The sequence below is a fragment of the Mixophyes fleayi genome, chromosome 2 (assembly GCF_038048845.1).
Source record: "Mixophyes fleayi isolate aMixFle1 chromosome 2, aMixFle1.hap1, whole genome shotgun sequence".
In the NCBI taxonomy this organism is placed as follows: domain Eukaryota; kingdom Metazoa; phylum Chordata; class Amphibia; order Anura; family Limnodynastidae; genus Mixophyes; species Mixophyes fleayi.
Genome location: NC_134403.1, coordinates 138,039,046 through 138,065,320, shown reverse-complemented (window position 1 = coordinate 138,065,320; position 26,275 = coordinate 138,039,046). Strand labels below are relative to the sequence as shown.

The 26,275-nt window shown below is 40.2% G+C and overlaps 1 protein-coding gene across 1 annotated transcript; it reads right to left on the bottom strand.

Annotated features, from left to right (window-relative positions):
* Nucleotides 1-457: 457 nt before the first annotated feature.
* Nucleotides 458-18,747, bottom strand: LOC142140219 (cytokine receptor-like factor 2). The gene is made up of 6 exons (XM_075198051.1): nt 18,657-18,747; nt 15,008-15,150; nt 13,544-13,736; nt 13,267-13,420; nt 2,685-2,769; nt 458-1,002 (listed from the first exon to the last, which is right to left on the bottom strand). The coding sequence occupies exons 1-6, from the start codon at nt 18,718-18,720 to the stop codon at nt 754-756; spliced, it is 888 nt and encodes a 295-aa protein (XP_075054152.1). The 5' UTR covers nt 18,721-18,747; the 3' UTR covers nt 458-753.
* Between the last annotated feature and the right edge of the window lie 7,528 nt (nt 18,748-26,275).

Here is a 26,275-nt window from a genome sequence, read left to right as displayed (position 1 = left end):
TTTTAGACAAATTCACAGGTATGCCATATTCTCTTTATGTACTTATGATTAATTAAATAGTGCTTCTGGGGAAATCAACAGTCTTTGAAATCTTCTTCCCATGATTGGTGCTGTTTAATAATCATTTATCAGATTTGCTGTAAATGTTCTCTGATCTTCATGATGAAACATGTTTAGAATTGCTCTAACCAATTTTTGATGTATTTATTTTTAAATCAATTGAAACACTTTAATTATATTCAGGTGGGTTCCAATCAATTAATTATATGGCTTACGAAGGCAACTGATTTTATGTAGGTGTTTAATCTATAATTAGTAAATAAAAACTTTAGAGTTGTTTTCTTTATTTAACATTACAGAATAGCTTGTGGTAAGAATCCACAAAAGAAGAAAATAAAATGTGCAAAATGGTAAAAGTTAAATATGTTTTATGCCACTGTAAGGCTATTTACCTACTAGAGTCAAAATATATGTTTCTACTACTGTTTTTTTTAATACTAATACAAACATGTAAACAGACATGGGCATGGACCTAATTGCTTACAGTGACCCTATACCCAATAGCATTTACAATTGCTGTCAGTTGCCTTGTGGTGCCATTTTTATGAGGAGCCAGCTTCGTTTACATGCGTTCACAGCAAGTGAATGTATTGCGGTCAATGAAGTATCCTGAAATAACCACCCCAACTGCAAGTGCATGAGCTGTCATTTTGTAATAGTTTGATAACAGATATAGATTTTGAAAATAGATCATTAAAGTATAATATACATGCTTTCGTTCATTATAAAATTCATATCTCCCAAACAAACTTCAGAAACATTTTCCATAAGTGATGCAGACGCAGTGACAGTTTCTTCTTCTGCCTCAATATCATGTTGGTTTTCTGGCATCACAATCTCATTTTCTTTCATATATATTGATATTTGTTCCTCATGCTGCCCATCCGTGTCCCACTGTACATCTTCCTGTTGCGTTTCACTTCCTAACGTCTTTATCCATTCCTAAATAACATACATTTAAAAATACACATGCAAGAAAACATAGATTATATAAATAAATCTAATTTACATTATATAATTCAGTGACCTTCCCACATCCTACACTTTCCTTATAGAGTTTTCTGTTTGTTTTACCCTATACCTGCCCACTCTCCCGCAATGTTCGGGAGGCTCCCAAATACCGGTCAAGTGTCCCGGACACCTGGGAGAACAGGCCATTCTCCTGTATCCTGCACACTTCCTAGTGAAGAGGGCAGATTGAGAGCTGTGATGACATGATCTGTGGAGGTTCGTGCCTTTTTGGCACAAAATAATGCTTCCCCGTCATTGCGTTGCAGGGGCGGGGCCAAAATTATGCAATTCGCCTCACCCTGTTTCCTCCGTCCTCACAGCCCGCCATCCCTCCTGTATCTCCCGGAGGTAAACATAAAAAAGTTGGTTAATAGGTTTTACCCTTTCTGAGTCATTATAAAGTGGTTATCTAGTTTCAAAGTATTCTGGGTTTAAGATATACATATATAGATCTTGCCTTACATGCTAGACTATAGTTTTTCCTGAATTTACACAGTGACAGTTTATAAAGATTTATTCTTTTGAGGTCTTTTTAGGGGCTACTAACCTAAGGACTAGAACCACTATAAGATTTACTTCTACATTTTTCAGTTAAGTCCAAAATGAGCATGCTTTAGCACTTGGTGATTTTCACCAAAGTCACTGTAACGCCGCCTTCAACGGCCCCCATCCTGAATTTCTGTGTCGCTCACACGGTCACACGGACATATCAGACGGATCTGTAACTGCTGAATCATGTGATGACACACATGCGCTTGATGCCACATGATTAACTTTTCTGTTACTGTTACTAGATTGCTATTTTGTCTGCAACATTTTGTTGATTTTGTGAAAATTTACAGTTTTTTACAGTTGTATACAAAGAATGGATTTATAATGGAATTATTTAGGAAATTTAGCAGGTATAAATTTAATTATTATGTACAAATTAAAAAAATCTTCCTAATGGATACACAAAATCATATAATAATCTATATGCAAAATCAATGAAGAAAGCACCTATCAGCTTCAGAGGTGAATCCACAATGAGCCAATCAGAGGTGACTATCTAGTGCTAGTGATAATCAGAATCATCAGCATGTATTCGCAACTGCTCCCTGCACCAGCAAATTGATACATCTACTGACAGGCGTCTCTGTGCATGTCTGCAGCTATTTACAGTTACGCGAACATGCCCTTATAGTACTTGGCCTACGTTAGATCGCTCCTTCCTGCCTCTCCAGTCACAAGCAGTGTCAGAGAAGAACAAATTGGCACATGTGTACAACTTGTTTTGTTGCAGATGTTACACTATGCAAACAGGCGCACGTCCAACTCAGCATCAAGCTCTACATTTGTATGTTGCCTCTCTGCTGAATAGGTCTTGGGGCTAGATTTACTAAACGGCGGGTTTGAAAAAGTGGAGATGTTGCCTATAGCAACCAATCAGATTCTAGGTTTCATTTTGTGGAATGCACTAAATAAATGAAAGCTAGATTCTGGTTGGTTGCTATAGGCAACATCTCCACTTTCTCAAACCCACAGTTTAGTAAATATACCCTAGGTCATATATGTCCCATTGTATATACATATACCACACATACTTTCTTGAATAAAATATCAATAAATGTTACCTGAATGTAACCACTGTTGAGGTCAAACAGGTCAGAAAATACATTTTTTGGATCAGGTATTACTGGAAATAAACATTTCTTCACTCTGTTAAAAGAACAAACACAGCAATAAATATATAAAAGATCATAGAATGCGCTTTCGTTTTTAACTATCCCAGACACACTACCACTCTTTGATGGGATGTTGGTTTTTCAGAATTTCTGTCTGCTTGATGTACTAAATACAGATATTTCTGATATCACCTTAGAGAGAGAACTAATAACATACTGTATATGGAAGTACTTGAAAGAATATACTATCCAAATGATGCATGGTAAATCTTTAAATAAGTAAACTAATTAAACACACAGGCCAGTACCTAGTGGTGACTGTCTAAAACTAAAGTTTGCAAAGAGCAGGTATGGCTGCCATTAGGAATATTTGAGTCCAGTATAAGACTTTGCCTTATGTGTAATTTGTTTCTATGTTTTTGAACCTTTGGTACAAAATCACTTCACAACTCTATCGCCTCTATAATATATGTCCTCACATCTAATATACTACAGCAACATTATCACATCATATAACAGGGCAGTACATAGTTGCTAAAAGCTTTCATATCAAGACTAGAGCTGAAGGGGCTGGAGTATAAACAATTTTACATGATGAAGAGCAAAAATAAATATAGCAGCATGGAAAATATAGAGCATGAGTGAGTAGAGTGGTATGGTATGTCATGGTGAGACATATAAGTGGTGTTATGCAAACTGTTGGTGGACATGTGAAATAATGTTTGGTTTCACATGTCCACTAACTGGTAAAGATGTGTCATAATACATAGAATATATACAATTAAAATAATTTTCATAACAGATCTAAGAGCAGCTGATTAACTGTTGCTCACCTCTGTAAAACTTTTGTGGTACATTCACTACCTTCTATATTATGCATGTTATCCAGAATGATGGTATATTGTCAGAATTATAAGTACTAGAAACAAAAAGTGGTCATCGCACTAGATATAGAACTATCCTCATTGTAACATACATACAGTCATATGCTGAATGAATTATTGAGGGGGTGCTTTTCCAATATAAGACACAGATATCTTGAAAAAACAACCGAAGAACGGTAAAAGTATATAAACAAAAAGGCACTCCAGTTCTCTAGTGAACAACAAATGATTAAATAACTGTTCATGTGTACATAAAATAACTGAAAAATAACTATAGAAATTCCAATCATTGGGCAATAAGCCTTTATTATTGGGATCACATATAGGCGATATATTTAAAAACAAAAAAAGGGAAAGATAGATTAAAATTATTCAGACCTATAGAAGCATCCGCCGATAGGATTATAACATGTAAGGGATTAGTAAAATATGAAGTTACAAACTTGCATCTATAATTTCTTTATACTTGAATTTATACTTCAATTATGTGTATCTCACAAAAATTTAATATCCCAAATATTTGTGATATGTGATAGAAACCTAGGATTATAGCCATCAGGAACATACCACCTAATTACATAGAAGGGAAAGCCAGTAGCTATTATAAGACACAGCTCATAAATCATTTCACATGGAAATATAACTATTATTTGGAGTAACAAACATTATAAACCTTTTCCATGATGTTGTTTTGCAATGTGCCTCAAAAAACTTGTGGGTAAACTAAATTAATCACTATAGGGATTAAGAGAATCCCCTATGAATACCTTGCAAGCAACCTCTCAACTATAATGTAATGATGTCCACATAAACATGAAATTGCTTAGAGGAATTATGGTGTCCACCTAAATATCATAAGGTGAAGGAGACAACCTCTCTATTGTCTCTTACTGCATGATGTATAAATTATACTGTTGGAATATGGGAGCATTATTATCAAAAGACCGGGCTATGTGCACATTTTAGCCTTCCCAATATGCCCCATAATACATATAATCGTCTCAATTGCCAATTAATGGGCTCTTATATATACTGGAGGATTTAATCCGAACCCATCCGTCTGGTGATGGTGATAGTATTGATAGCTCCGATCTTTTAACTTTACCCTAACGGTCTACTTCTGATGGTAAATAAACCTGCACATCGCTTCTATAGATGTATCCAAAATAGCTCCCTGGTATGCTAAAATTCCTAGTATAAGCACATATCAGATGCCGAGATCAGCGGCAATGCTGCCACTGTCGGCTGGCACTTTCGGGTCTGTGACGTCACTACTGACGTTGGCAAAGCCTTTAGCTTTTTCATAGGATCATATTGTCAGAATCCACTGGAGTCTGCTCAGTACATATAGAGCACCCTGCTGAACATATTGTAGTTTCTTTTTCTCCTTGATACTTAATCTAATACACACTGTAATATCTCAGCTGATATTCAGCAATTGGCAGGGGCAGACTGGGCTGTGGGTGAGAAGACATGGGCAAGACCCCAATTGAATGTTTTTGTCCAGTATCTGGCCAGTGTGACAGTGCTTGATACGGCCATGTCACTCACTGACACAGGATTGGTCCTAAAGGGCTCCCGTAGCCAACAGAAGAGCTATCAGTAAGATGCTTCTATAGGCAAAGCACACTGAACAACACCCCTCCTGAACATCTTGAAAATAAATAAACAAAGAAAGAGAAAAAGAGAGAAACAGAGAGAGACACAAGAGAAAAGCAGAGATTATGAAGTGCAAGTTTAGTATTTTCCATGCAGTTAGGTCCATATATATTTGACACTGACACAGTTTTTGTTATTTTAGCTGTTTGCCAAAACATATTCAAGTTACAGTTATATAGTGAATATAGGCCTAAAGTTCAGACTATCAAACTTAATTTGAGGACATTCACATCCAACTCGGAGGAAGTGTTTAGGATTTACAGCTGTTTAATATGTTGCCACCTCTTTTTCAAGGGACGAAAAGTAATTGGACAATGACTCAAAAGCTGTTTTATGGACAGGCGTGGGCTATTCCTTCATTATTTCTTTATCAATTAAGCAAGCAAAAAGGTTTGGAGGTGATTCCAAGTGTTGCATTTGCTTTTGAAAGCGGTTTCTATGAACCTACAACAAGCGGTCAAAGGAGCTCTCAATGCAAAAACAAGAAAAATCCATCAGAGAGATAGTGGGAACCTCAGGAGTGGCCAAATCAACAGTTTGGTGCATTGTGTGAGAAAATGAATGCACTGGTGAGCTTGACAACACAAAAAGGCCTGGATGTCCATGGAAGACAACAGTGCAGGATGATCGCAGGATCCTTTCCATGGTAAAGAAAACTCTCTTCACAACATCCAGCCACTCTCTAGGAGGTAGGCATATTATTATCCAAGTCTACCATAAAGAGAAGACTTCATGAGAATAAATACAGAGAGTTCAACACAAGGTGTAAACCATCATAAGCCTCAAGAATAGAAAGGCCAGATTAGACTTAGCCTTAGATTAGACTAAAAAGCCAGCCCAAGTCTGGAACAGTATTCTTTAGACAGATGATACTCAGATCATCCTGTATCAGAATGATGGGAAGAAAATAGTATGGAGAAGACTTGGAATGGCTTATGATCTGAAGCATACCACATCATCTGTAAAACACAGTGGAGGCAGTGTCATGGCATGGGCACTTGGCTTCCAATGGTACTGGGACGCTAGTGTTTAATGATGATGTGGCAGAAGACAGAAGCAGACAGATGAATTGTATAGGGATATAATGTCTGCTCAGATTCAGCCAAATTCAGTAAAGTTGATTGGACAGCACTTCACAGTGCAGATGGACAATGACAAAGTGGTGTAAAATTCTGCAATAGTTGAGTCAATCACCTGATCTTAACCCGATTGAGCATGCATTTCACTTGCTGAAGACAAAACTAAGGTTGACAGACCCATGAAGAAACATCAACCGAAGACAGCTGGCAAAGCATAACAAAGGAGGGAACTCAGCATTTAGTGATGACCATGGGCTCCAGACTTCAGGCAGTCATTGTCTGCAAAGGATTTGCGACAAAGTATTGAAAATTAACATATCATTTATGATTATGGTAATTTGTTCAATTACATTTGAGCCCCTGAAAATAGAGGACTGTGAAAAATGGTTGGAATTCCTAAATGTTTAATATGACATTTTTGTTCAACCACTTGAATAAAAGCTGAAAGTCTGCACTTCAATTGCAACTCCATTGTTTAATTTCAAATCCATTGTGGTGACATACAGACCAAAAATTTGGAAAATTGTGTCAATGTCCAAATATTTCCGGGCCTATCTGTACATTAAATATATATTACTATATCTATTTTTTTGTACTGTTAATAATAGCCCTTCAGGTTTTTATATATATATACACAAGTTAACCGGTGCATGATACTCATGCATTCTAGTCAAATCAAGATACTTAAGGTCTTAAAAAGGTTCTTGTCATGCATTTGAACCTAGCCCAGGCCTCCTCAGGGGAAGATCGTTATTTCCCGACGCAAGCGCCCTTTTTAATGTGTGTTCATGAAGTAAAATTACCTCACGAAAATGAGTTTGACCCCTCAACTCGTAAATTTAGCCTTTACTACCCCTCCCACGGGGGGAAGGGGGGATGATGGAAGTTAACTGACTTGACTATTCTAATTTTTTTGTCAAATAATGTCAGTATACCAAATTTCAGGTCAATTGGATGAGCCCTTTCTGAGAAAATAGTTTTTTCCACACACACACACACACACACACACACACTAACGCACGCCTCTACACATGTGTGTTCATGAGGTAAAATTACCTCACGAAAATGAGTTTGAGCCCTACCAAATTTCAGCCCTTTTTAAAAAAAAATTCCCACACACACTAAGAATTTAGTAGGTCAGTGTATAACTCTGCCCAGCAGGTGGCGCTGCAACTTGGTTTTTATTTTACACACACAGACGCCACTAAGCATTTATATATATATATATATATATATATATATATATATATATATATATATACCTTCATGAACAAAACACATAAAATATGCCACATAACAAATCTAGTAGCCACTTAGACTGTGCCACCCATTCTACATGATGCATTTTGCATTATTACCATCAGGCGCGGGCTGGGAGAGCTCGGCCCGGGGGGGCACACAGGCGGCCGCAACGCGTGACACGCGATGCGGCCGCGTCATTGATGCCCCCCTGCCCCCCGGCCCAGCCCGCCCCTCATTACCATTCATTTTAGGTGTTGTGTTAATATCCCACAATATGAATCTGTCCCCAAACCCATCCTCAAAGCTACTTTTCACCAATGTACATGTGCAGTCACAGTATATCCTCCAGTGGGAAAAATGTTTAAAAATGAAATTATATTTTGCCCTTTAATTCATTCCAACCTTGAGTAAAGTATTATGTTTAAATTGCCACATTATATTCGGGAATCTAAGTCCATTCGGTGCAATTTTTTGCACATGTTCTAGCTGCAAGGAAGAAAGTATGTGAACAATTGCAATACTTATAATGCAAAAATATGTTTATTCCAATATGCTACCAAAGAAAGCCCAATCAATCATAAAATATATAAAAATAAAATGTGTTTCTATAGACTAAAGAACAAAAAACATATGATCATCGGTGAAACCAACAGATTATGAAAGGATAAAAAGTGGCCTAAGCAATATGCGGCATAAACCCCTCAAATCATAAAGTAAATAATTATAAACAAACATATCTAACTTGCGGTAAGAAGTCAATAACCAGTTTTTAATGAACTGTACTTTACTTATGTACCTCAATTTACCCACTAGCTCAGGCAGACAAAATGGTAATTTACTAACTGCAGAATTTGTGAAGGTGCAGAACAGCCTTGCACATTCATAAGAGCATATTAACATTCTGCTATTGTGAGGTGTCTCTGTGCAAATGATTTGTGAGCAGAGCCACCAAGAGGAATTTGGGGCTCCAGTACAGCAACTTCTTGGGGCACCTTCCATAGCCACCAAAGGGGGTGTGGCCACACCAGGTTGGTGGCTCCTCCCACCGCCCAGACTGGCTAGGGCCCCCAGGCAGGCACGGGCCAGGTACTTTCTACCTGCCCCCTCACAGCATCCCTGTTTGGGAGACCATTTAGCAGACTCCAGTAGAGATAATAATGAGCACTGGGAGGGCAGTGCAGGAGTGAGGAGTGGGCCCTCCTGATAACAGGTGCATCATCACAAGAGGGGGCATAGCCAAGCAATGTGAGACAAAAGTTTCAAGCACCAGAAGTTACCTACCTGACATTTCTATTTTTGCTCACAACATTATAATAGAGCCCATCACTCAAGCTCGCTGCCTAGGTGTGATTCCTGACACATATCTATCCTTTGTTTGCACCATCCAATCTATGTCTAAATCCTATTACATACATCTAAACAACATTTCCAAAATATGCACACATCTCATACAAATCACTGTAAAAACTTGAATTCATGCACTCACCTTCTCCTGCATTGACTTTTGCAATACCCTCCTCACTGGTCTTCCCTGAACCAGTCACTCCCCACTACAATATATTTTGCACTTATTAGTTAGATGTTTCTTGCAAATCGCTGTTCCACTACTGCTTTTATCAAATACAATATTAAATACTTCTACTAAAATAGAAACCTATCAACAAATCTGCACCAACATACATCTCTTCACTTGTCTCAAAATATCCCCCAACTTGACACCTCTGTTCTGCACAAGATCTGCGTCTCTCATCTACACTCATTATCTGCTCCCATTCTCAGTTACAGGACTCTTTTTTAGGCTGCAGCCACTTTGTGGACTTCCCTCTCTCGCACAACAACACTTGTCTTTAAACCTTCAAGCGTTCTCTGAAAACCCACCTCTTCAGGCTAGCTTATGAAATTCCTCAACCACTCTCTTCTGTTCTTTTTATACTCAATCTATCTTTTGACCTCTGACCACCTGACCAACATTGCTGTATGTCTGGATCATATAGCTCACTAAGCACGTTCTACCTTTGTAATTTGGCTGGACCAATATGCAATATGGGCACTTGATCTCATGTGTCAAACTCCTATTTTCCTCTAGATTGTAAGCTTGTGAGCAGGGACCTGTTTTCTCTCTGTCTGTCTGTAATATTCATTCTCGTTTTTATTACTGTATTGTCCCCAATTGTAATGTACTATGGAAAAGGGTTTTCCCTATCTATCAAAGTCTACCGAAGTGCTATCGTCAGCAGTTGCCCCTACTTTACTTCAGTAAAAGGACCGCGATGGTACTCGTAATGCTGCAATCCTCCTTTCGCTATTTGCAATCTCAGGACGGCGATGGCTTTCAGTTCCACTGCACATGTATGAGCCACTTAGAGGGGCATTTGCCCTGAGACTGGCCCAACGAAGTGGGAAGTAAAGCCTTACTGCTCCCAACCAGTTTTTCCAGGCCACTGAGTCATCTACTCTAGAGGTATCTAAATATTAAATTTCATTGGTAACAGATTTTCTATCGCAATATGCTATACGTGGAAACAGAAAATTTGTGTTATCACCGCAGTTTAATAAAGGCCTAAATTAATATCTTAAGAGGAGACCTTTTCCATGTATGTATTCACCAACTCTTCCCTGTCAACATTACTTAAACATGGATTGCAAGGTTGTGTGTGAATTGGCAAGGAGCGGACCCTAGAGATGAGTATGTGATGGAAGTTATGTGTCCATGTGTATTGTCCTGTCTGTCCCAGTCTGGTCCAAGACCCATTCATCCCTCTGCGGTGTGTGAACAAGCATAGTGGATCCCTGATATCTACCTCTCCTCTCTCCCAGTTATGCATATTCATTCCCCTGTTTGCGGGTTGTGTGTAAAGTTTCAGTTTCCTGTAAGTTTTTTTGCTTTTTTCCCTTTTCCTTGGAACATTATTTTTATTATTATTATTGTTTATTTATATACTGCTAATCGTATTGTGCAGCGATTATTATTATTATTATTATTATTAATTTTTATTTATAGGGCGCCACAAAGTATCCGTAGCGCCGTACAAGGACAAACAATGGCACAGTACAAGGTGAAACAGCACAGTACAAGTAACATTAAGCACTATAACTCTAGGGGCTCAGGCACAGCATGAAAGAGAGGGAGGGAGGGGAAAAGTGAGTATAGGCAGGTAACTATGGCCCAAGAGGGTGGGCACGGATGACAGGTTGAGAGTCACTGAGGGGAGCGGAGAGAAGCGAGAGGAGACAGAGGGCAGAGGGACTGAGAGGAGGTGAGCTGAGTAGCTGGAGAGCGCAGTTAAAAGTGATGGAAACAGAAGGTAGGACAGCCCTGCTCAAAGGAGCGAACAATCTAAAGTGAGGGGAAGACAGACAGACACATGGATGAGACGGAGAGACGGGAGAAACGGAGACGGAGTCGAGGAAGGGGGAGAAGGGAAGAAGGGATGAGAAAGAGAGGTAGCCGACCGGTGGGAGTTTAAGCATGAGACTGGAAGGCTTTAAGGAAAAGGTGGGTTTTTAATGTTCGTTTGAAAGAGGACAGATTAGGGGAAGTTCTGATGAAGCAGGGGAGCTTGTTCCAATGGAGGGGAGCGGCGCGGGAGAAGTCTTGGATACGTGCGTGAGAGGAGGTAATCAGAGGGGAAGAGAGGCGACGATCGTTGGACGATCGCAGTGAGCGGGAGGGAGTGTGAATAGAGATAAGGTTAGAGATGTAGGGAGCAGTGGAGTTGGCGAGGGCCTTGTAAGTCAGAGTGAGGAGCTTGAAAAGGATTCTGTAGGGGAAGGGGAGCCAGTGAAGGGCTTGGTAGAGTGGGGATACAGAGGTGGAACGGCGAGAGAGAAAAATAAGCCTAGCAGCGGCGTTAAGTACAGATCTAAGGGGAGCGAGATGAGAGAGGGGGAGGCCGATAAGGAGAAGGTTGCAGTAGTCCAAGCGGGAGATAATCAGAGAGTGGACGAGAGATTTGGTGGCATCCTGGGAGAGGAAGGGCCGAATGCAGGGAATGTTGCGAAGCTGGAAACGGCAGGATTTGGCGAGAGAGTGAATGTGAGGGGCAAAGGAGAGAGAGGAGTCGAGGATGACACCTAGGCAGCGGAGTTGGGGAACAGGGGAGATAGATGAGTTGTCAACAGTGATGGAGAGGTCAGAGGGGAAGGAGGTACGAGAGGGAGGAAAGACAATCAGTTCAGTTTTAGCAAGATTGAGTTTAAGAAATCTAGAGGACATCCAGGAGGAGATGGCAGAGAGGCATGCGGATACCCTGGAAAGAAGGGAGGGAGAGAGATCAGGAGAGGAAAGGTAGAGTTGAGTGTCATCAGCATAAAGGTGGTACTTGAGGCCGAAGGAGCTGATGAGTACACCCAGAGAAGAGGTGTATAGTGAGAATAGTAAGGGTCCAAGGACAGAGCCCTGAGGGACCCCGACTGGAAGGGAGGAAGAAGGGGAGAGAGAATAAGAGGTGGAAACAGAGAAGGAATGGTCGGCAAGGTAAGAGGTGAACCAGGAGAGGACGGTACCGGAGAGGCCAATGGACTGAAGGGTGTGAAGCAGGAGGGGGTGGTCAACGGTGTCAAAGGCCGCTGAGAGGTCGAGGAGAATCAGGAGGGAGTAGTGGCCCATGGCTTTAGCGATGTGCAGAGAATATGTAATCATTCACATCACCCTCTGCCCCATTGGAAATTATAGTCTAAATTCCCTAGAACACAAACATAAATACATATATATGTACGTATATGTATGTGTGCGCCTACAGAATTATGATGGATTAGAGACCACTTCTGATTGGCTGCCCATCTATTAAGTGGACAGGATTACCAGACATTATCACATTTATACTGAGAACTCCTCCGGAGTAATCCTATTTATTGCAATGGGAGTTTTTTATACCAAAGCAGCAGATAGAGCCATCTCTATGTGATGGCACACATTCCTAAGCAGGTTATGAATGCCAGGGATGATGAGGGAGGGAAACTGATTGGGTTTATAGTAACAGATTCCCCTACGCAACCCAAGCACTTCAGAAACATGGACTGACAATTCTGTGGCTGAAGTGCTTTATTTGTTTGGGCTCACACAAAAGCCAACATTTTGGTTGTTAAACTGGATAATAGATAGCGATGTTAACATATGAATCATGGGCATTTGGATAACAGCGGTCACTGGTCATATTCTTCATTGGTGACAAATGACACTGTTATTATCACCAACATCAAAGATGTCTACATCAATTACCTTTGCATTTTAAAAAAACACCAAGTAAGTAACTGTCAGGCAGCATGTGTGCACATTGGAGAGGGTCAGCAGCAATACATTGGAGAGGGACAGCAGCAATATTTTGGAGAGGGGCAGCAGCAATACTGTGGCCAAAATTGGTGAAGAGATCATTAAAACATAGACTGCAAATGACTGTTAACTAATGAATATTAATACACAAATCCAGATCCAAAACCAAAATATTTCATGATTTTGGGGCAACACCAGTAAGAAAACAAAAACACAAAGACGTCTTAGAACCAAAACCACATCCAAAGCAAAAACACAGGGGTCATCATCGCACATCTCATATTATATATATATATATATATATATATATATATATATATATATATATATATATATACACACTGTATGTATATGTGTGTGTGTGTGTGTGTGTGTGTGTGTTTCATTTCACTTACCTTCCCATACCACATCCGAATGATATTATAACAAACAAGACTAAACAAGAAATTGTTGACAATGAAATTATGAAAGAATGTCTTTGTACGAATGAATTCTTCACACCAACCATTGGGGTCTGGCTGGTGCCCATTACAACTTCAGCACATGAATCTAGTAAGGAATAAAACAGTTAATAACTATACAGTGAAATATAGACAATTCAGATCATCACCATCCAAACAAGAACAATTAAATATTTTCCAAATGTATTACAAATATGAAAATGACTCATACCTAATAGACTGCCATTCTTTGTAAAGATAGTTCGACTCCACTCACTTTGGAAGATATATGTACAAATCTTTGCTGTTTGAAATTGTATCTGTATTTGGAAGCATTTCTCCGGATCCAGGTTTGGGTTATAAAAAGTACAATGAAACAACATCCCTTGTAAGTAACATCCTGAAGATGAAGATATCATAGTTCTCTAACAACCAAAATACAAGAAAAAAGATGTAAAATAAGATTTAAACATGTACAAAACAAATTTTAAGGGAGTCAGAAAAAAATATTGATCACTGTTACCTATAAACTTTTCAGAACTTATTTGCATTATATTCGTCTTACATAGCAAGACATGAATAATATATAGATACATATATTTCATAAGTGATCAGGCATCATGACAAAAAAAAAAGTATACTTAATTTTCACTCTTGGGGGGGTATTCAATTGTTCGGCTTGACGGCCGTAAAACTTGCGCTCTAAAACTATTACCGTTAATACGGTAAAAGTGCACTTAAAAACTGTTCATACGGTAATTTACTCGCTGAGCTGCGAGCTGAAATTCAGCGAGTAATTACCGTATTAACGGTAATAGTTTTAGAGCGCGAGTATTTCGGCCGTCAAGCCGAACAATTGAATACCCCCCTTGATGTATCAAAATCTTCTTATTTCTGTTTGTTATTCAGAAATAATCATGTAAACAAGAAGAAGATCCAAGATAGTGTAATACCATCAACACAAAACAAATCCTATACACACAATATATAATAATATGTGAAATATACTGTAGTTAAAATTCAATATGTATTGTAGCATATTGTAGCATGGTGCAGTGCAAATAATATGTTGAGTGCAAGGCCATTTCAGGTCAAATAAAATGTATATAGTGTATATTGATGCATTAATGTGAAGACCTCATCATCAACAACTCCTCCTGTTCAGTCTTAGTTACGATAATCGCAAGTAATGTCACAGATGCATATCTGGTAAGGGTGGATGCATTGCTTCCACACACTTATGTACTGGCCAACAATGGATACATTTCAGAGGTTTTTGCACTCACCCTCATAACCATGGTTACTTCTCCACTTATTTAATAGTCATGGATTATCCTTATCTCGGTGCACACCATCCCATTCCACATGAACTCTCCTACTCACAGTCCCACTGCTGGTCACACTCTGCTTAAGTAAAGGTTGTGCTACTCACAAACCACATAACCTGCAATTGGCCCACTCTTTCATAGCCCCAATAATAATGAGAAACTCTGCTCCTGCAAATGTCACTGTCCTTTAATCACAGGTCTCGCTCTCTTTTTTTGCTCACCATGAGTAACCACACTTACTTCCCTCTTGAGTAGCCCCTACAAACTAAATTATATAAATATATACCTTTTATTGTACTGTGGTTGGACTATCCATGGTACTTTGACAATGGTAGTTAACATCAAAAGCAGGGAGCATCAATACTGACCTGCCATTCCATGGCATTGTTGCTCTTCAACTGTAGAACAATTTGAAAGCAATCATCTGATATATTTTGATAAAACTGCGCTTTTGTACTTTGAACTGTCATTTTATCACCTTGCCATATCAAACTTACATCTTCTGGTGGACCTGTATAGATATTGTAATCGTTGTGCAGTTAGTATTTTCAGATTAACATATTAGCAGAGTTACCTTTAATTTTCATATAATCAAAATATTCAGCAAACAAAAGGAGATTTTGTTCTGGAATATAAAAAAAAACAAAGGTTGCAGGAATCTATGTTCTGTAAACTTCCTTTGTTCTGAGGAAATAGGATAGTCATATTGGTACTATTTTTGGGTAGTCATTAGCCTCTTGAAGAACCAATGACAGCAGTGCAAGATAGTAGCAGTAATGACACAAGAAGTGTCAAAATGTCTCCCTATGTAGTGTCAACATTTTTTTCGGTACGCACACAATGGCTTATCCTATTTCAAAGGGCAGGAGAAATCCCATTAGAAAGTATCAAAACAAAGTAAAGAAAGTAAAGCAGTTGTTGGTAAACTGTGTGGAAGAACTGAGAGCATAAAAATATATAATGTATTCATGACACAATGTCTGTTCTCCCTAACAACATTCTCACTTCAATCTTTTTTGCATACTATAAAAACATAAAGTAAGAATATATACACATGACTGAGGGAACAAAAGCAGATCACTGAACGCCTGCTAAAACTGACACGACTCCTGATCATAATGTTTGATGACCACAAAAAAGGCTAAAATGTCTAAATGAGGCATGGTGATGCCTAGGTTTTGACAAGAAGGATTTGTTCTTAAACAGATTTGTACAGAATTAACAACGCACTAAAGGATTGTTTTCCCACGTGACAAAAAAACATGAAATATATTTGCTATATTAAAGAATAATGTGAGAAGTATTTATAATATAATTATCTCACAGAGCTAATTTACATGTTTTTCTGCTGTAAAGGAAGGTCCATTTTAGAATATTGTGTAAAAATAACGTGATTTGAATTTAAAATTAATTATTTAGAAAATTATAATCATTATTTACAGTGTGTTATAATTACTACATGTAAAAACTCTATTTTATCTATTTTCCCTTTGATCTATTCTACTCCACCACTTTGTTCACTCTCACACACATGTATATCTATCAACTTACTCCCAGGTAAAAAGTTATTACCCATAATGCTACCTCTTATCAAGAATTTACCCTATAGTGCCTGCTTCAATATACTACTCCATCTTCTGCACTAACAGCTATGAATCCATTACTTTTATACTCTATCCATTCCCGATTCCAACCAGCTCCCCTTGTTCTCTTATTACTACATCACATATTTTCATTGTTTGATTTATAAGTATCTCTCTTACCATTTTAATTCAGTTTAAAGAAAGGGAAATTGGGCAGGAAGGTGTCATAGTGGTTAACATTTCTGCCTCATCATCCTGGGGACGATTCCCACCAGACCCCTGTTTGTGTGGGTTTGGGTTTTTTTTGGGTGCTCTGGCTTTCTCCCACGGTCCCAGAACACGCTAGTAGGTTAGATGACTTCTGACACAATGGACTCTAGTATAGGGTAGGCCAGTGGTTCCCAAACTTTTGCAGTTCACGGCACCCTTAGAGTCTCCAATTTTTTTCAAGGCACCCCTCCAAAATAATTACTGAGCAGTCCTGTTTTAGAAGTAGTTGGGTCAAAAAAATGTAATAAGTATTTAGGTCAGGACAGAAATACTTATTTAGTTGTATGCAAAAATGCCCCCTCTACATCCAGACACACTGCCCCCTCTGCATCCAGTCACTCTGCCCCCTCTGCCATCTCTCACGCTGTCCCCTCTCACTGGCCTCTGTCACGCTGTCCCCCTCCTCTGTCACGCTGTCCTCCTCCTCTGCCCTCTGTCACGCTGTCCTCCTCCTCTGCCCTCTGTCCCGCTGTACCCCTCATCTGCCCCTCTCCTCTGCCCCCCTCCTCTGCCCTCTGTCACACTGTCCCCCTCCTCTGTCACACTTTCCCCCTCCTCTGCCTTCTGTCACGCTGTCCCCCTCCTCTGTCACACTTTCCCCCTCCTCTGCCCTCTGTCACACTTCCCCCTCTGCATCCAGTCACTCTGCCCCCTCTCACGCTGCCCCCTCTGCCCTCTGTCACCTCTCACTGCCCTCTGTCACGCTGTCCCCCTCCTCTGTCACGCTGTCCCCCTCCTCTGTCATGCTGTCCCCCTCCTCTGCCCTCTGTCACGCTGTACCCCTCCTCTGCCCTCTGTCCCTCTCCTCTGCCCTCTGTCACGCTGCCCCCCTCTGCAACCCTCTGTCACTCTGCTGCCCGCTGCCCCCCTCTGCTGCACGCTGCCCCCTCTGCTTCCCTGCTGTCCTCCTCTGCTGCCCTCTGTCCTCCGTAGCTGCCCTCTGTCCTCCGTAGCTGCCCTCTGTCCCCCTCTGATTCCTGCTGTCTTCTGTCCTCCTCTGCTTCCCGCTGTCCTCTGTCCTCCATTGCTTCCCGCTGTCCTCCTCTGCTGCCCGCTGTCCTCCTCTGCTGCCCGCTGTCCTCCTCTGCTGCCCTCTGTCCTCCTCTGATTCCCGCTGTCCTCCTCTGCTGCCCGCTGTCCCCCTCTGCTGCCCGCTGTCCTCCTCTGATTCCCGCTGTCCCCCTCTGATTCCCGCTGTCCCCCTCTGCTGCTGTCCTCTGTCCTCCTCTGCTGCCCCCTGTCCTCCTCTGCTGCCCGCTGTCCTCCTCTGCTGCCCTCCTCTGATTCCCGCTGTCCTTCTCTGCTGCCCGCTGTCCTCCTCTGCTGCCCGCTGTCCCCCTCTGCTGCCCGCTGTCCCCCTCTGCTGCCTGCTGTCCCCCTCTGCTGCCCTCTGTCCCCCTCTGATTCCCGCTGTCCTCCTCTGATTCCCGCTGTCCTCTTCTGCTGCCCGCTGTCCTCCTCTGCTGCCCGCTGTCCTCCTCCGCTGCCTGCTGTCCTCCTCCGCTTCTCCCAGCCATAAAAACAAGAAAGAGCACATAAACTTACCAATCCGCCGGGCGCCGGGACCCAGCAGCCTCCTCTCTCCTGCAGCTGTCACTGACGTCGATATTCAGTGACAGCTGCGGGAAAGTGGTCCCGGCGCCCGGCGGATTGGTAAGTTTATGTGCTCTTTCTTTTTTTTTATGGCTGGCCCGCGGCACCCCAGTGACAGCGCCGCGGCACCCCTGGGAGCCGCGGCGCACAGTTTGGGAACCGCCGGGGTAGGCAATTTAGAATGTAAGCTCCAAAGGGGTAGGGACTGATATGAATGTTTACATATTCTCTGTACAGTGCTGCATAATATTATTAGCACTATATAAATAAACAATAGTAGTTATTGTGTCACAAAAATCAAAGCATTTTCCACCATTTAGTTGTGCTACCCCCATCTGCTAAATGTTGCCAGCTCTCCACTGAATATCATTTTAACTTGATCAAGTAATCAAATCAAATGAAAGTTTAAAAAGCAACCAAAAACAAAACAAAGTTAAAAAAACACATTATTGTACTACAAATTCATAATAATACATTTACAAATTTCTAATAATACATTTGAGAATTTGAGGTATAATACACATTATCAAATATTTGCTACTATTATAAGACACACAAAAATACTGTTTACCTTTAAATTCATTGCTTGTAGCCTTCACAACTCCATTTAGAAGAATGAATAGGAAAAGAAACATAGCCAATATAAAGCTGTGCTTTCACAAACTGTGATGTGTCTCAAGAGAGAAAAATTATTTTCATTGACTACAGAGAAGTTTTTGAGGAAATGACAACAGGAAGAAACTACAAGACAATGTATATGATAAAAAATTGATTATCTGATTGAAGCCAAAAAAGTTTCTGATTTGTCATAGTTCAGTTAACTGCATCATCTTTCATTTCCTTATATAGCAGAACATATCTTTATACCTTTTTCATAGCTTGAATTTCTTATTAGAATTTAGTTATTTTTTAAGATAATTACATATATAATAATTAGTGCACATAGTGTATTGTGCCAATGACACGGTTTGTTTTGATAGCGAAAAGCATATTCATTATTAGGCTTGATATACTACAGCAGGTATAACATTTCCTTTTGCATATGAGTGAAATTTAACACCTGTGCTCTGATAAACTCTGATAGCAGATTGTAAGATTTCATCTACATCAGAGATAAAAAAAAATGCTGTCTAAATGTAAAAAAAAAAAATTAACTACATTGAAGGACAAAGGATTTAGAAAATAAAACTAACTCAAATTTCAAATTAAAACTATCCATGACCTGGGTTATTTACAAAGAGAAATGTAACTCTTGAAGGAAAAAAACAGAGGCCTTAGATAACTGTGAGCATAGGAACAATCTACGCATTCTCCATATCCTGGAGGCTGTAGAATCCATCAGTTTAGAATTATATCTCATAGGGCTGTTTAATTCTCTTTCCCTCAGTCTTACTGACCAGCAAATACCTGAAATTCCTTTATTTCATGTTAGAGCAAACTCCAAACAGTTCAGGACTTCACCCATCTACAATTACAAATTTAAAAGTCACTCACACGCTTTGGGACGTCAGTCACACGCTTAGAGAACAGAGATATAAATATAGATGGGGCATCACCTTCAAACTCATTGTGAATGTTGGAGGAAAAAACTCAGTGCTCATGACCCTAACCCGGCGTCATTTGAGGTTGGGTCATAATAAACTGGGGCATTTCAAATTACGCATATCTTTTTACTTAGTTATGTCACATTGCCTACCCTTCAGTAGCTCGAGTTAAGACCCCTTTCCGCTACCACTCAGTCAGCTGGCATCAGTGCAGAAAACTAGACAAGTTCAAACTCCAAAAAGTTTATTAAGATCCAACCTTAATGTCGGTGTAACAGTTTTGTGCCATTTTAGTATGTGATGTTTTATTTAATCTTTTGAATAGTTGATGCAGGCGAGTTTTGTTCAACATATGAATTGAGCCGCAATTAGAGAAAATAGCCCCTGACTAATTTTTTATGCCATGCTAAATATGGCTGGAATCAATGTGATCACAATATATCGGTGTAATAATATTAATGTGTCGCAACAAACAATAAGATGATGTCCTGCTAAGGTTTATAATTTACATCTGTATTAACAATTGTATCGGGTGGAAGATATATTCTCACTAGTAGAGATTGATGATCTGGACAAGATGTCTTAATATCAATAAAATATGATGATTACTTAACAATTGATGGCACCCTATGATCTCTATTAATGTAGAGAATACTTTCATCATCATTGCAACAAGTATACTAACAATTGTTAATTGATACATAATGACCAAGAAGCTATATATTTTTCATGGATTACGATATGTTATTATTATAATGGATATAGAACAATGTAAGGGCTCAAGGGAATCGATCCATATATTGGATTAGCTAATTGGACTATTGAAATTTAACCTACTAACAATTAAGTAATAACAGGTTAAATAACTTTAACACTGGTATTATATATCACTTAAATTTCAATTGTTTGTGGATACAATTACATTAACAGACATAGAGTTATACATTTTTATGGATTATTGCTTATAGCTGATCTTGCTGCTTCATACACTGATATGTGGATCTGTTTGCCATCATCATATACACCATTGCATAGCTCTGTATGATACAAAAGTATCATTATTAAAGGGACACAAGTGTGTGGTGACACTTTTTCAATGATTGATTTGGAGACTTGTGGCAGGACTCACTATCTTTCACTTCACAGTGTGGTAAGTAGAGATGATGCAAGTTCACTGAGATGCAATCAGGTAATTGATGACATCACAGAGGTTGAGTTCAACTCCCAAACAGTATTTAAATACTTATATACCCTTCCAGAGTATCAGCTTTGTCTTTCTGAGCTCCTGAGAATGTTATCCTGGTTACTATGTGACTCCTGATTTTTTTACCCTGCTTGTTCCTGTTATCGTGAGACTTGGATCCTGGTGTTTTACTGCACTGACAGATTGGTGTTGATCTTTGGATTTCTGTGACTATTCACCTGCCTGCTTATTTTGTTTTGTGTTTCCTGTATTCTGCCGGCTTCGTATAGTCTGACCAATCAGTCTTCTGGATTACTACCTGTAGTGCTCCATCTACCACGATCAGGGCCAGTTTATTGGGTAGCCGCCTTGTTACTACATGCAGCCAAATCCATCCTAGCTTGTGATAGACTCTGGAGAATAGCATTAGTAACTTAGACTCCACACCACTGCTCTCTGGCTGTGTAAGTTTGAGCTGGTGTTGTATACACATTAATACCTCTTGTTAAAATTTGTGCAACTCAGAATAAGCACATATTGTGTAAGTTTTTCGGATACATTTTACATCCGTCTTTTGGATGTAAAGTGCACCCAACTCTACATGAGGCCATATGTGTGCTTTCCTGGTTCATGTCTGTGTACCCACATTTATGTGCCAACACAGGTTACTCCTGATTACACGCTTTGTGTGCCAACCTGGCTTACATCTTACTGCCGCTTACAGGTAAATATCTGAAACTGGCTTGTATTTGAATGCTCTTGAGTTTCTTTCATTATACTGACTATGTTTGAAATTATCTCTATCGATGGACTTTAGTTACATAGACCAGTATCATGACAGATGACAGAATGCTCAAGCGCTAACAATGGAGTCTGCTGAAGATATACTGATTAAGCAGCAAGTTTAAGAATTATGCTAACTGGATGTCAGAGTTGAAATTCTTGAAAGATAGCTACAAAGCTTTTGAGTCATAGCTGAAGAAAAAAGATCAAGTAATTTCACAACAGACCCTCATGGTTTCCAGGAATTTCTAACTAAGGTGTGTGTCCCTTCTAGATAACTGTATTTCAGAATTGGAGAATGGATCATTGTGACTGACTGCAGCTTCATCATCTCTTGCTATTCTCCATCTCCCTCCAGCCTGGTTTGCAGGGGACCCTCATAATTTCCATGGATTTATTAGTCTGTGTTAGTTGCACTTTGAACAGCATGATTCCCATTTCAATTATGCTAGGTTAAAGGTACAGTGTTTCTTTTATCTTAAAAATTAGAATCTGACATGGGCCTCTCCCTATAACTAAACTACTAGTCAAACATTAAAGAACCTTTATAAAATCCTCAAAGCAATAAGCAAACTTATGATGATCCAAATCAGAAAGATACTATTGAAAGTGCATTATTGTAGCTAGATCAGTAGAATATACTACAGACTTTCAAAGGTGGGTTTTTGAAACCACATAGAATTCTGAGGCACAACTATCTGGTTATCATAAGGGACTGTCTGACACAATCAGAGATTAATTGGTCTGAGTAGATGTGCCCATTGAACTTTCTATCAATTAAATATTTGTGAATAGCTGGCTATGACTACATATAATGTAGCTGCTATGCTAATTGTTTGGAAGGGTCAAAATGCAATACCACCACTTTTCCTACTGCTTTCATTGTAGCTCTCCCCTCTAGCTCCTTGTAGGAAGTGTGGTTAGTTCTTGTCTGATGTCTGGTGCAATCCCAGGGCTGGGCCACCCTGAGCGGGGAAACTCCCCAGACAAGCCCCAGGCCTCTGGGCCTGGTCTGGGAGAAAACTCCCAGGCCCAAACAGCTGTCCTTTCAAAATCTCAACTTATTTCTCAGCCAGGTAATGTGTTGAATGTTATCAGTACAAGTGCAGTGATTGTGGAAAAAGGAAAAGATGAAAGAGAATGTGACACACAAAGTAAGTGCAATTACTAAACAAGACAATGGTTTGGAAAGTCAAACTAGCAGCAAACAAATGCAACAGCCTCAAACAAAGGGAAAGAAGCAGCCTCAAGAAGAAATACAACAAATACAGGATAAATCAAAGATAAGTACACAACTAAAACTGCAAAGAGCACAGGAGGGAAATCAAAGTGCAGCAAACTCACCTGGTGTGCTAACGCCCCTCCCTCTCAGAGACAGAGGAGAACATCTCTGGAAAGACAGACTATGCAAGAAAACCTGCAACAGCAAGTACTTGTAACCAGTCTGGTGTGCCCAGTTAGCACTTGATCCCAGTTAGGTGGAGGTGATCTTGGAAACACTAATAATATGACAAAGCTTGTGTCAGTGGACCCCACTAAACTGCAATTTGCAGAGAAGCCCTTGGTGTCAGTAAAGTAAAGTGCTAGTAAAGCTGCAGCTACAACACACCCAGGATCCAGGCTGCAATCTGGAGATTCTAACCATACAGGAGCAGCAGTGATAGCAATTACAACATACTTGCCAACTCTCCCGGAATACCCTGGAGACTCTCGAATTCCGGGTAGGTCTCCCGGACTCCCGGGAGAGCTGGCAATTCTCCCACTTCCTAGTGAAGTGGGCAGATTTGTAGTCTCAAAATTATGCGATTCCCGGAGAATTGCATCACTTTGGTCCACCCCCAGTGTTAAAATGCTGCGTTTGCGTCATTAGGTCACAGGGCCAAAATAATTCTCGGAGCCCCGCTCCCTCACACCCACCATTGCTCCGAGACTCCCGGAGACCAGCATTTAAAGGTAGGCAACTATGAATTACAACTTGCAAAACTCAACAGACTTGTATACCTGTCAATGAGAGACATGTGGCAGGAAAGAGCAGTGATATAGGAAAATGGACATTACTAAGGGAAGACATTCTCCAAGGCCAGAAACATCAAAGTGGCTGAGTGGTTATAAACAGTCAAGAGAAATCTCAAGGCAGACTCAAAGTCTTAAAGGGGCAGAGCGTGCACCTGAGCTGCACCTAGCAGATAAAATCCCTGCACTTGTAAAAAGAATTGAGGCTTTAAAGAAAACAAAGCTGACAATACAAAAGTAGATTGAATGTGTTTATAAACTAAATGCTGCAAATCCAAGCAAAGAAGCTTTATATGATGGTAAACTCAATTCATAAAGTAAAGACCTTGCAATTGTTGTAAGAGACATTGATTCTGTTTTAGAGCAGCTGGGACCTGTTGGAGAAGTATATCAAAATCAGGAGCCTTTTGTTGCATTTAAAGAGGTGTCAAACTACCGACAGAAAATGGAGCCAGAGTCCAGATCTTCATGTGAATCTGAGTCTGAAGACCTCCTAGATATGCGCAGCTGCTACAGAAAAGACCAGTGTTGCAGGAGGCCAGTTTTTCCTTTAAGGAAGGAGACTTGTACAAGAAGGGATAGACGGCAGTGGCAAAGCAGCAGAGAGAAAGTACAGGTCAAGTACAAACACCTCCAGTCCCAAGGGACATTGTTAAACAACAATTGAGTTGAGATATCAGCACAACTCAGGAAAGTGGATCCCAGCAGAGAGATGCAACCAGTGGGACACAGGAAAGAGGAGAAATACCTGAGCATTGTATACAAGAGACTCCTAGCATACATAGTGATAGTGCTGAAAGTATTGTGGACAATAATGGTGTTGCTACCGATGAGATAGAATATACAGATGGTAATTTACAAGAGGTGGTGGTAAATGAGGCTAAGGAAGATTTACAATCAATTATAGAACAATCAGTGGAGCAATCAGGGGATCAGAATACTGAGATAGATGAGATGGAAGTCTCAGTAGAGAATACTACACTATATTTCCCCCCTTTATCTGGAGTGGGACAGTCTCAGGTATCAGCAGATATACCCACAACAATGAGTAGTTAAACTGCACTGGATTATACACAGAATAGTATACAAGGAAATAATACAAATAGTGGATCTGGCCAGGTTCCTCCTAGGAATGCATGGAGCCACGGGGCACCATCATTTAGTTCTAATACAAACTATACAGGTCAGGCTTTTAGAAGGAGGACGTGGTCAGATTCAGGAGCAAAGGTACCAGAGAGGAGTTGCCAGACAGAGAGGAGTTGCCAGACAGAAGATATGTCATACGAGAGTTATTGTGTCACCAGATGGGGTTTGTACCCGCAAACATATTGGCAGTAATAAACCTACCAGATAGACAGGGGTATGATGTGAGTTTTAAACTTATGTCTGATCTGGATAGATTCTGGACAAATTTTAGCAATTTTAGGAATGCAGAAGGTTGGAATAGGTTTAGTTTTATTTCAATCTCCAAGCCAGACACAGTCAATGTAACAATAATTTTTTGCAATGAAGCAGTGCCTCCCCAGGACATTGTGATCTGGCTCAGGAGGCATTGTGATCTAGTGTCAGACCTGACAAAGAATAAAGATACTGATGCTGTCTGGACTGGTGGTTGGAGGGTTTCGGTAAAACTGCGGCAGTATAACCATCTAACCCACCATCTGCCAAATTCTTTCTTTATTGGTCGTGAGAGAGGGGTATGTTTTTATGCGGGTCAGCCCAGGACATGTTTTTAATGTGGGAAGTCTGGTCATGTGGCCAGTGTTTGCACAATCCTTAAGTGTAATCTGTGCGGTGAGGTTGGTCATGTAAGTGCTACCTGTGTGAATGGTAGATGCAATTTATGTGGAAGAATTGGCCACCTCCATAAAGATTGTCCAGATGCCTGGCATAACATTTGTAAGGATTCTCCAGATGAGGGTTTGGTGGTAGAAGAAGAGGCTTTGCAAGAGGAGGCATTAATGTCAGGGTCAATACTAACACAGCAGGAAGTTCAGCTGGAGACGGCTGATACAGGGCAAGAGCGTCACCAGCCAGAAAGTGGCTTACAGAAATGGTTCTTCAGTTTGAGCAAGAGCCAGTTGAACCATCTTCTTCTACAACAGTATCTGTTTGTGAAGAGAGTAAGGGTATAGGGAATAGGAGGAGGAAAAAAGATAAATCCTCTTGTAAGCCTGAAGGTGAATGGAGTCTTGTTCACAAACCAGGGAAAAATAAAAAGGTTCAGGGAAGAGCAGGTGTAGAAGTAACAGTTACTTCCAATAGATATGAGCTGTTATCTTAGTCGGACACTGATGCCTGTTGGTTGGAAGCATTAGATTTGGAGCAGGAGTTGAAAAGAATGGCACGGGAATGTAATGTTGAGTCAGAAGATGACCCTAAAAGAAGGTCTGTTCCTGAGAAGGGGAAAGTAGAGTCCGATATGGAAACGGAAGGTTGTCAAGGTGGCTCTGACTCTGACTTATAATGATTAGACTCATTTTATTGCTACTCTTTTTGTCTCTCGCTATAATGGCAGATATTTTTTTTACGAGTCATCTCCAGTAATGTGAATAGCATTAAGGCAAACTAGGCATGCAGTCTATGACCATCTGAAATATTTGGATGCAGATGTGTTCTTTTTACAGGAGTCACGCTTATCTACAATAGGGCAGTTAAGGAAAGCTC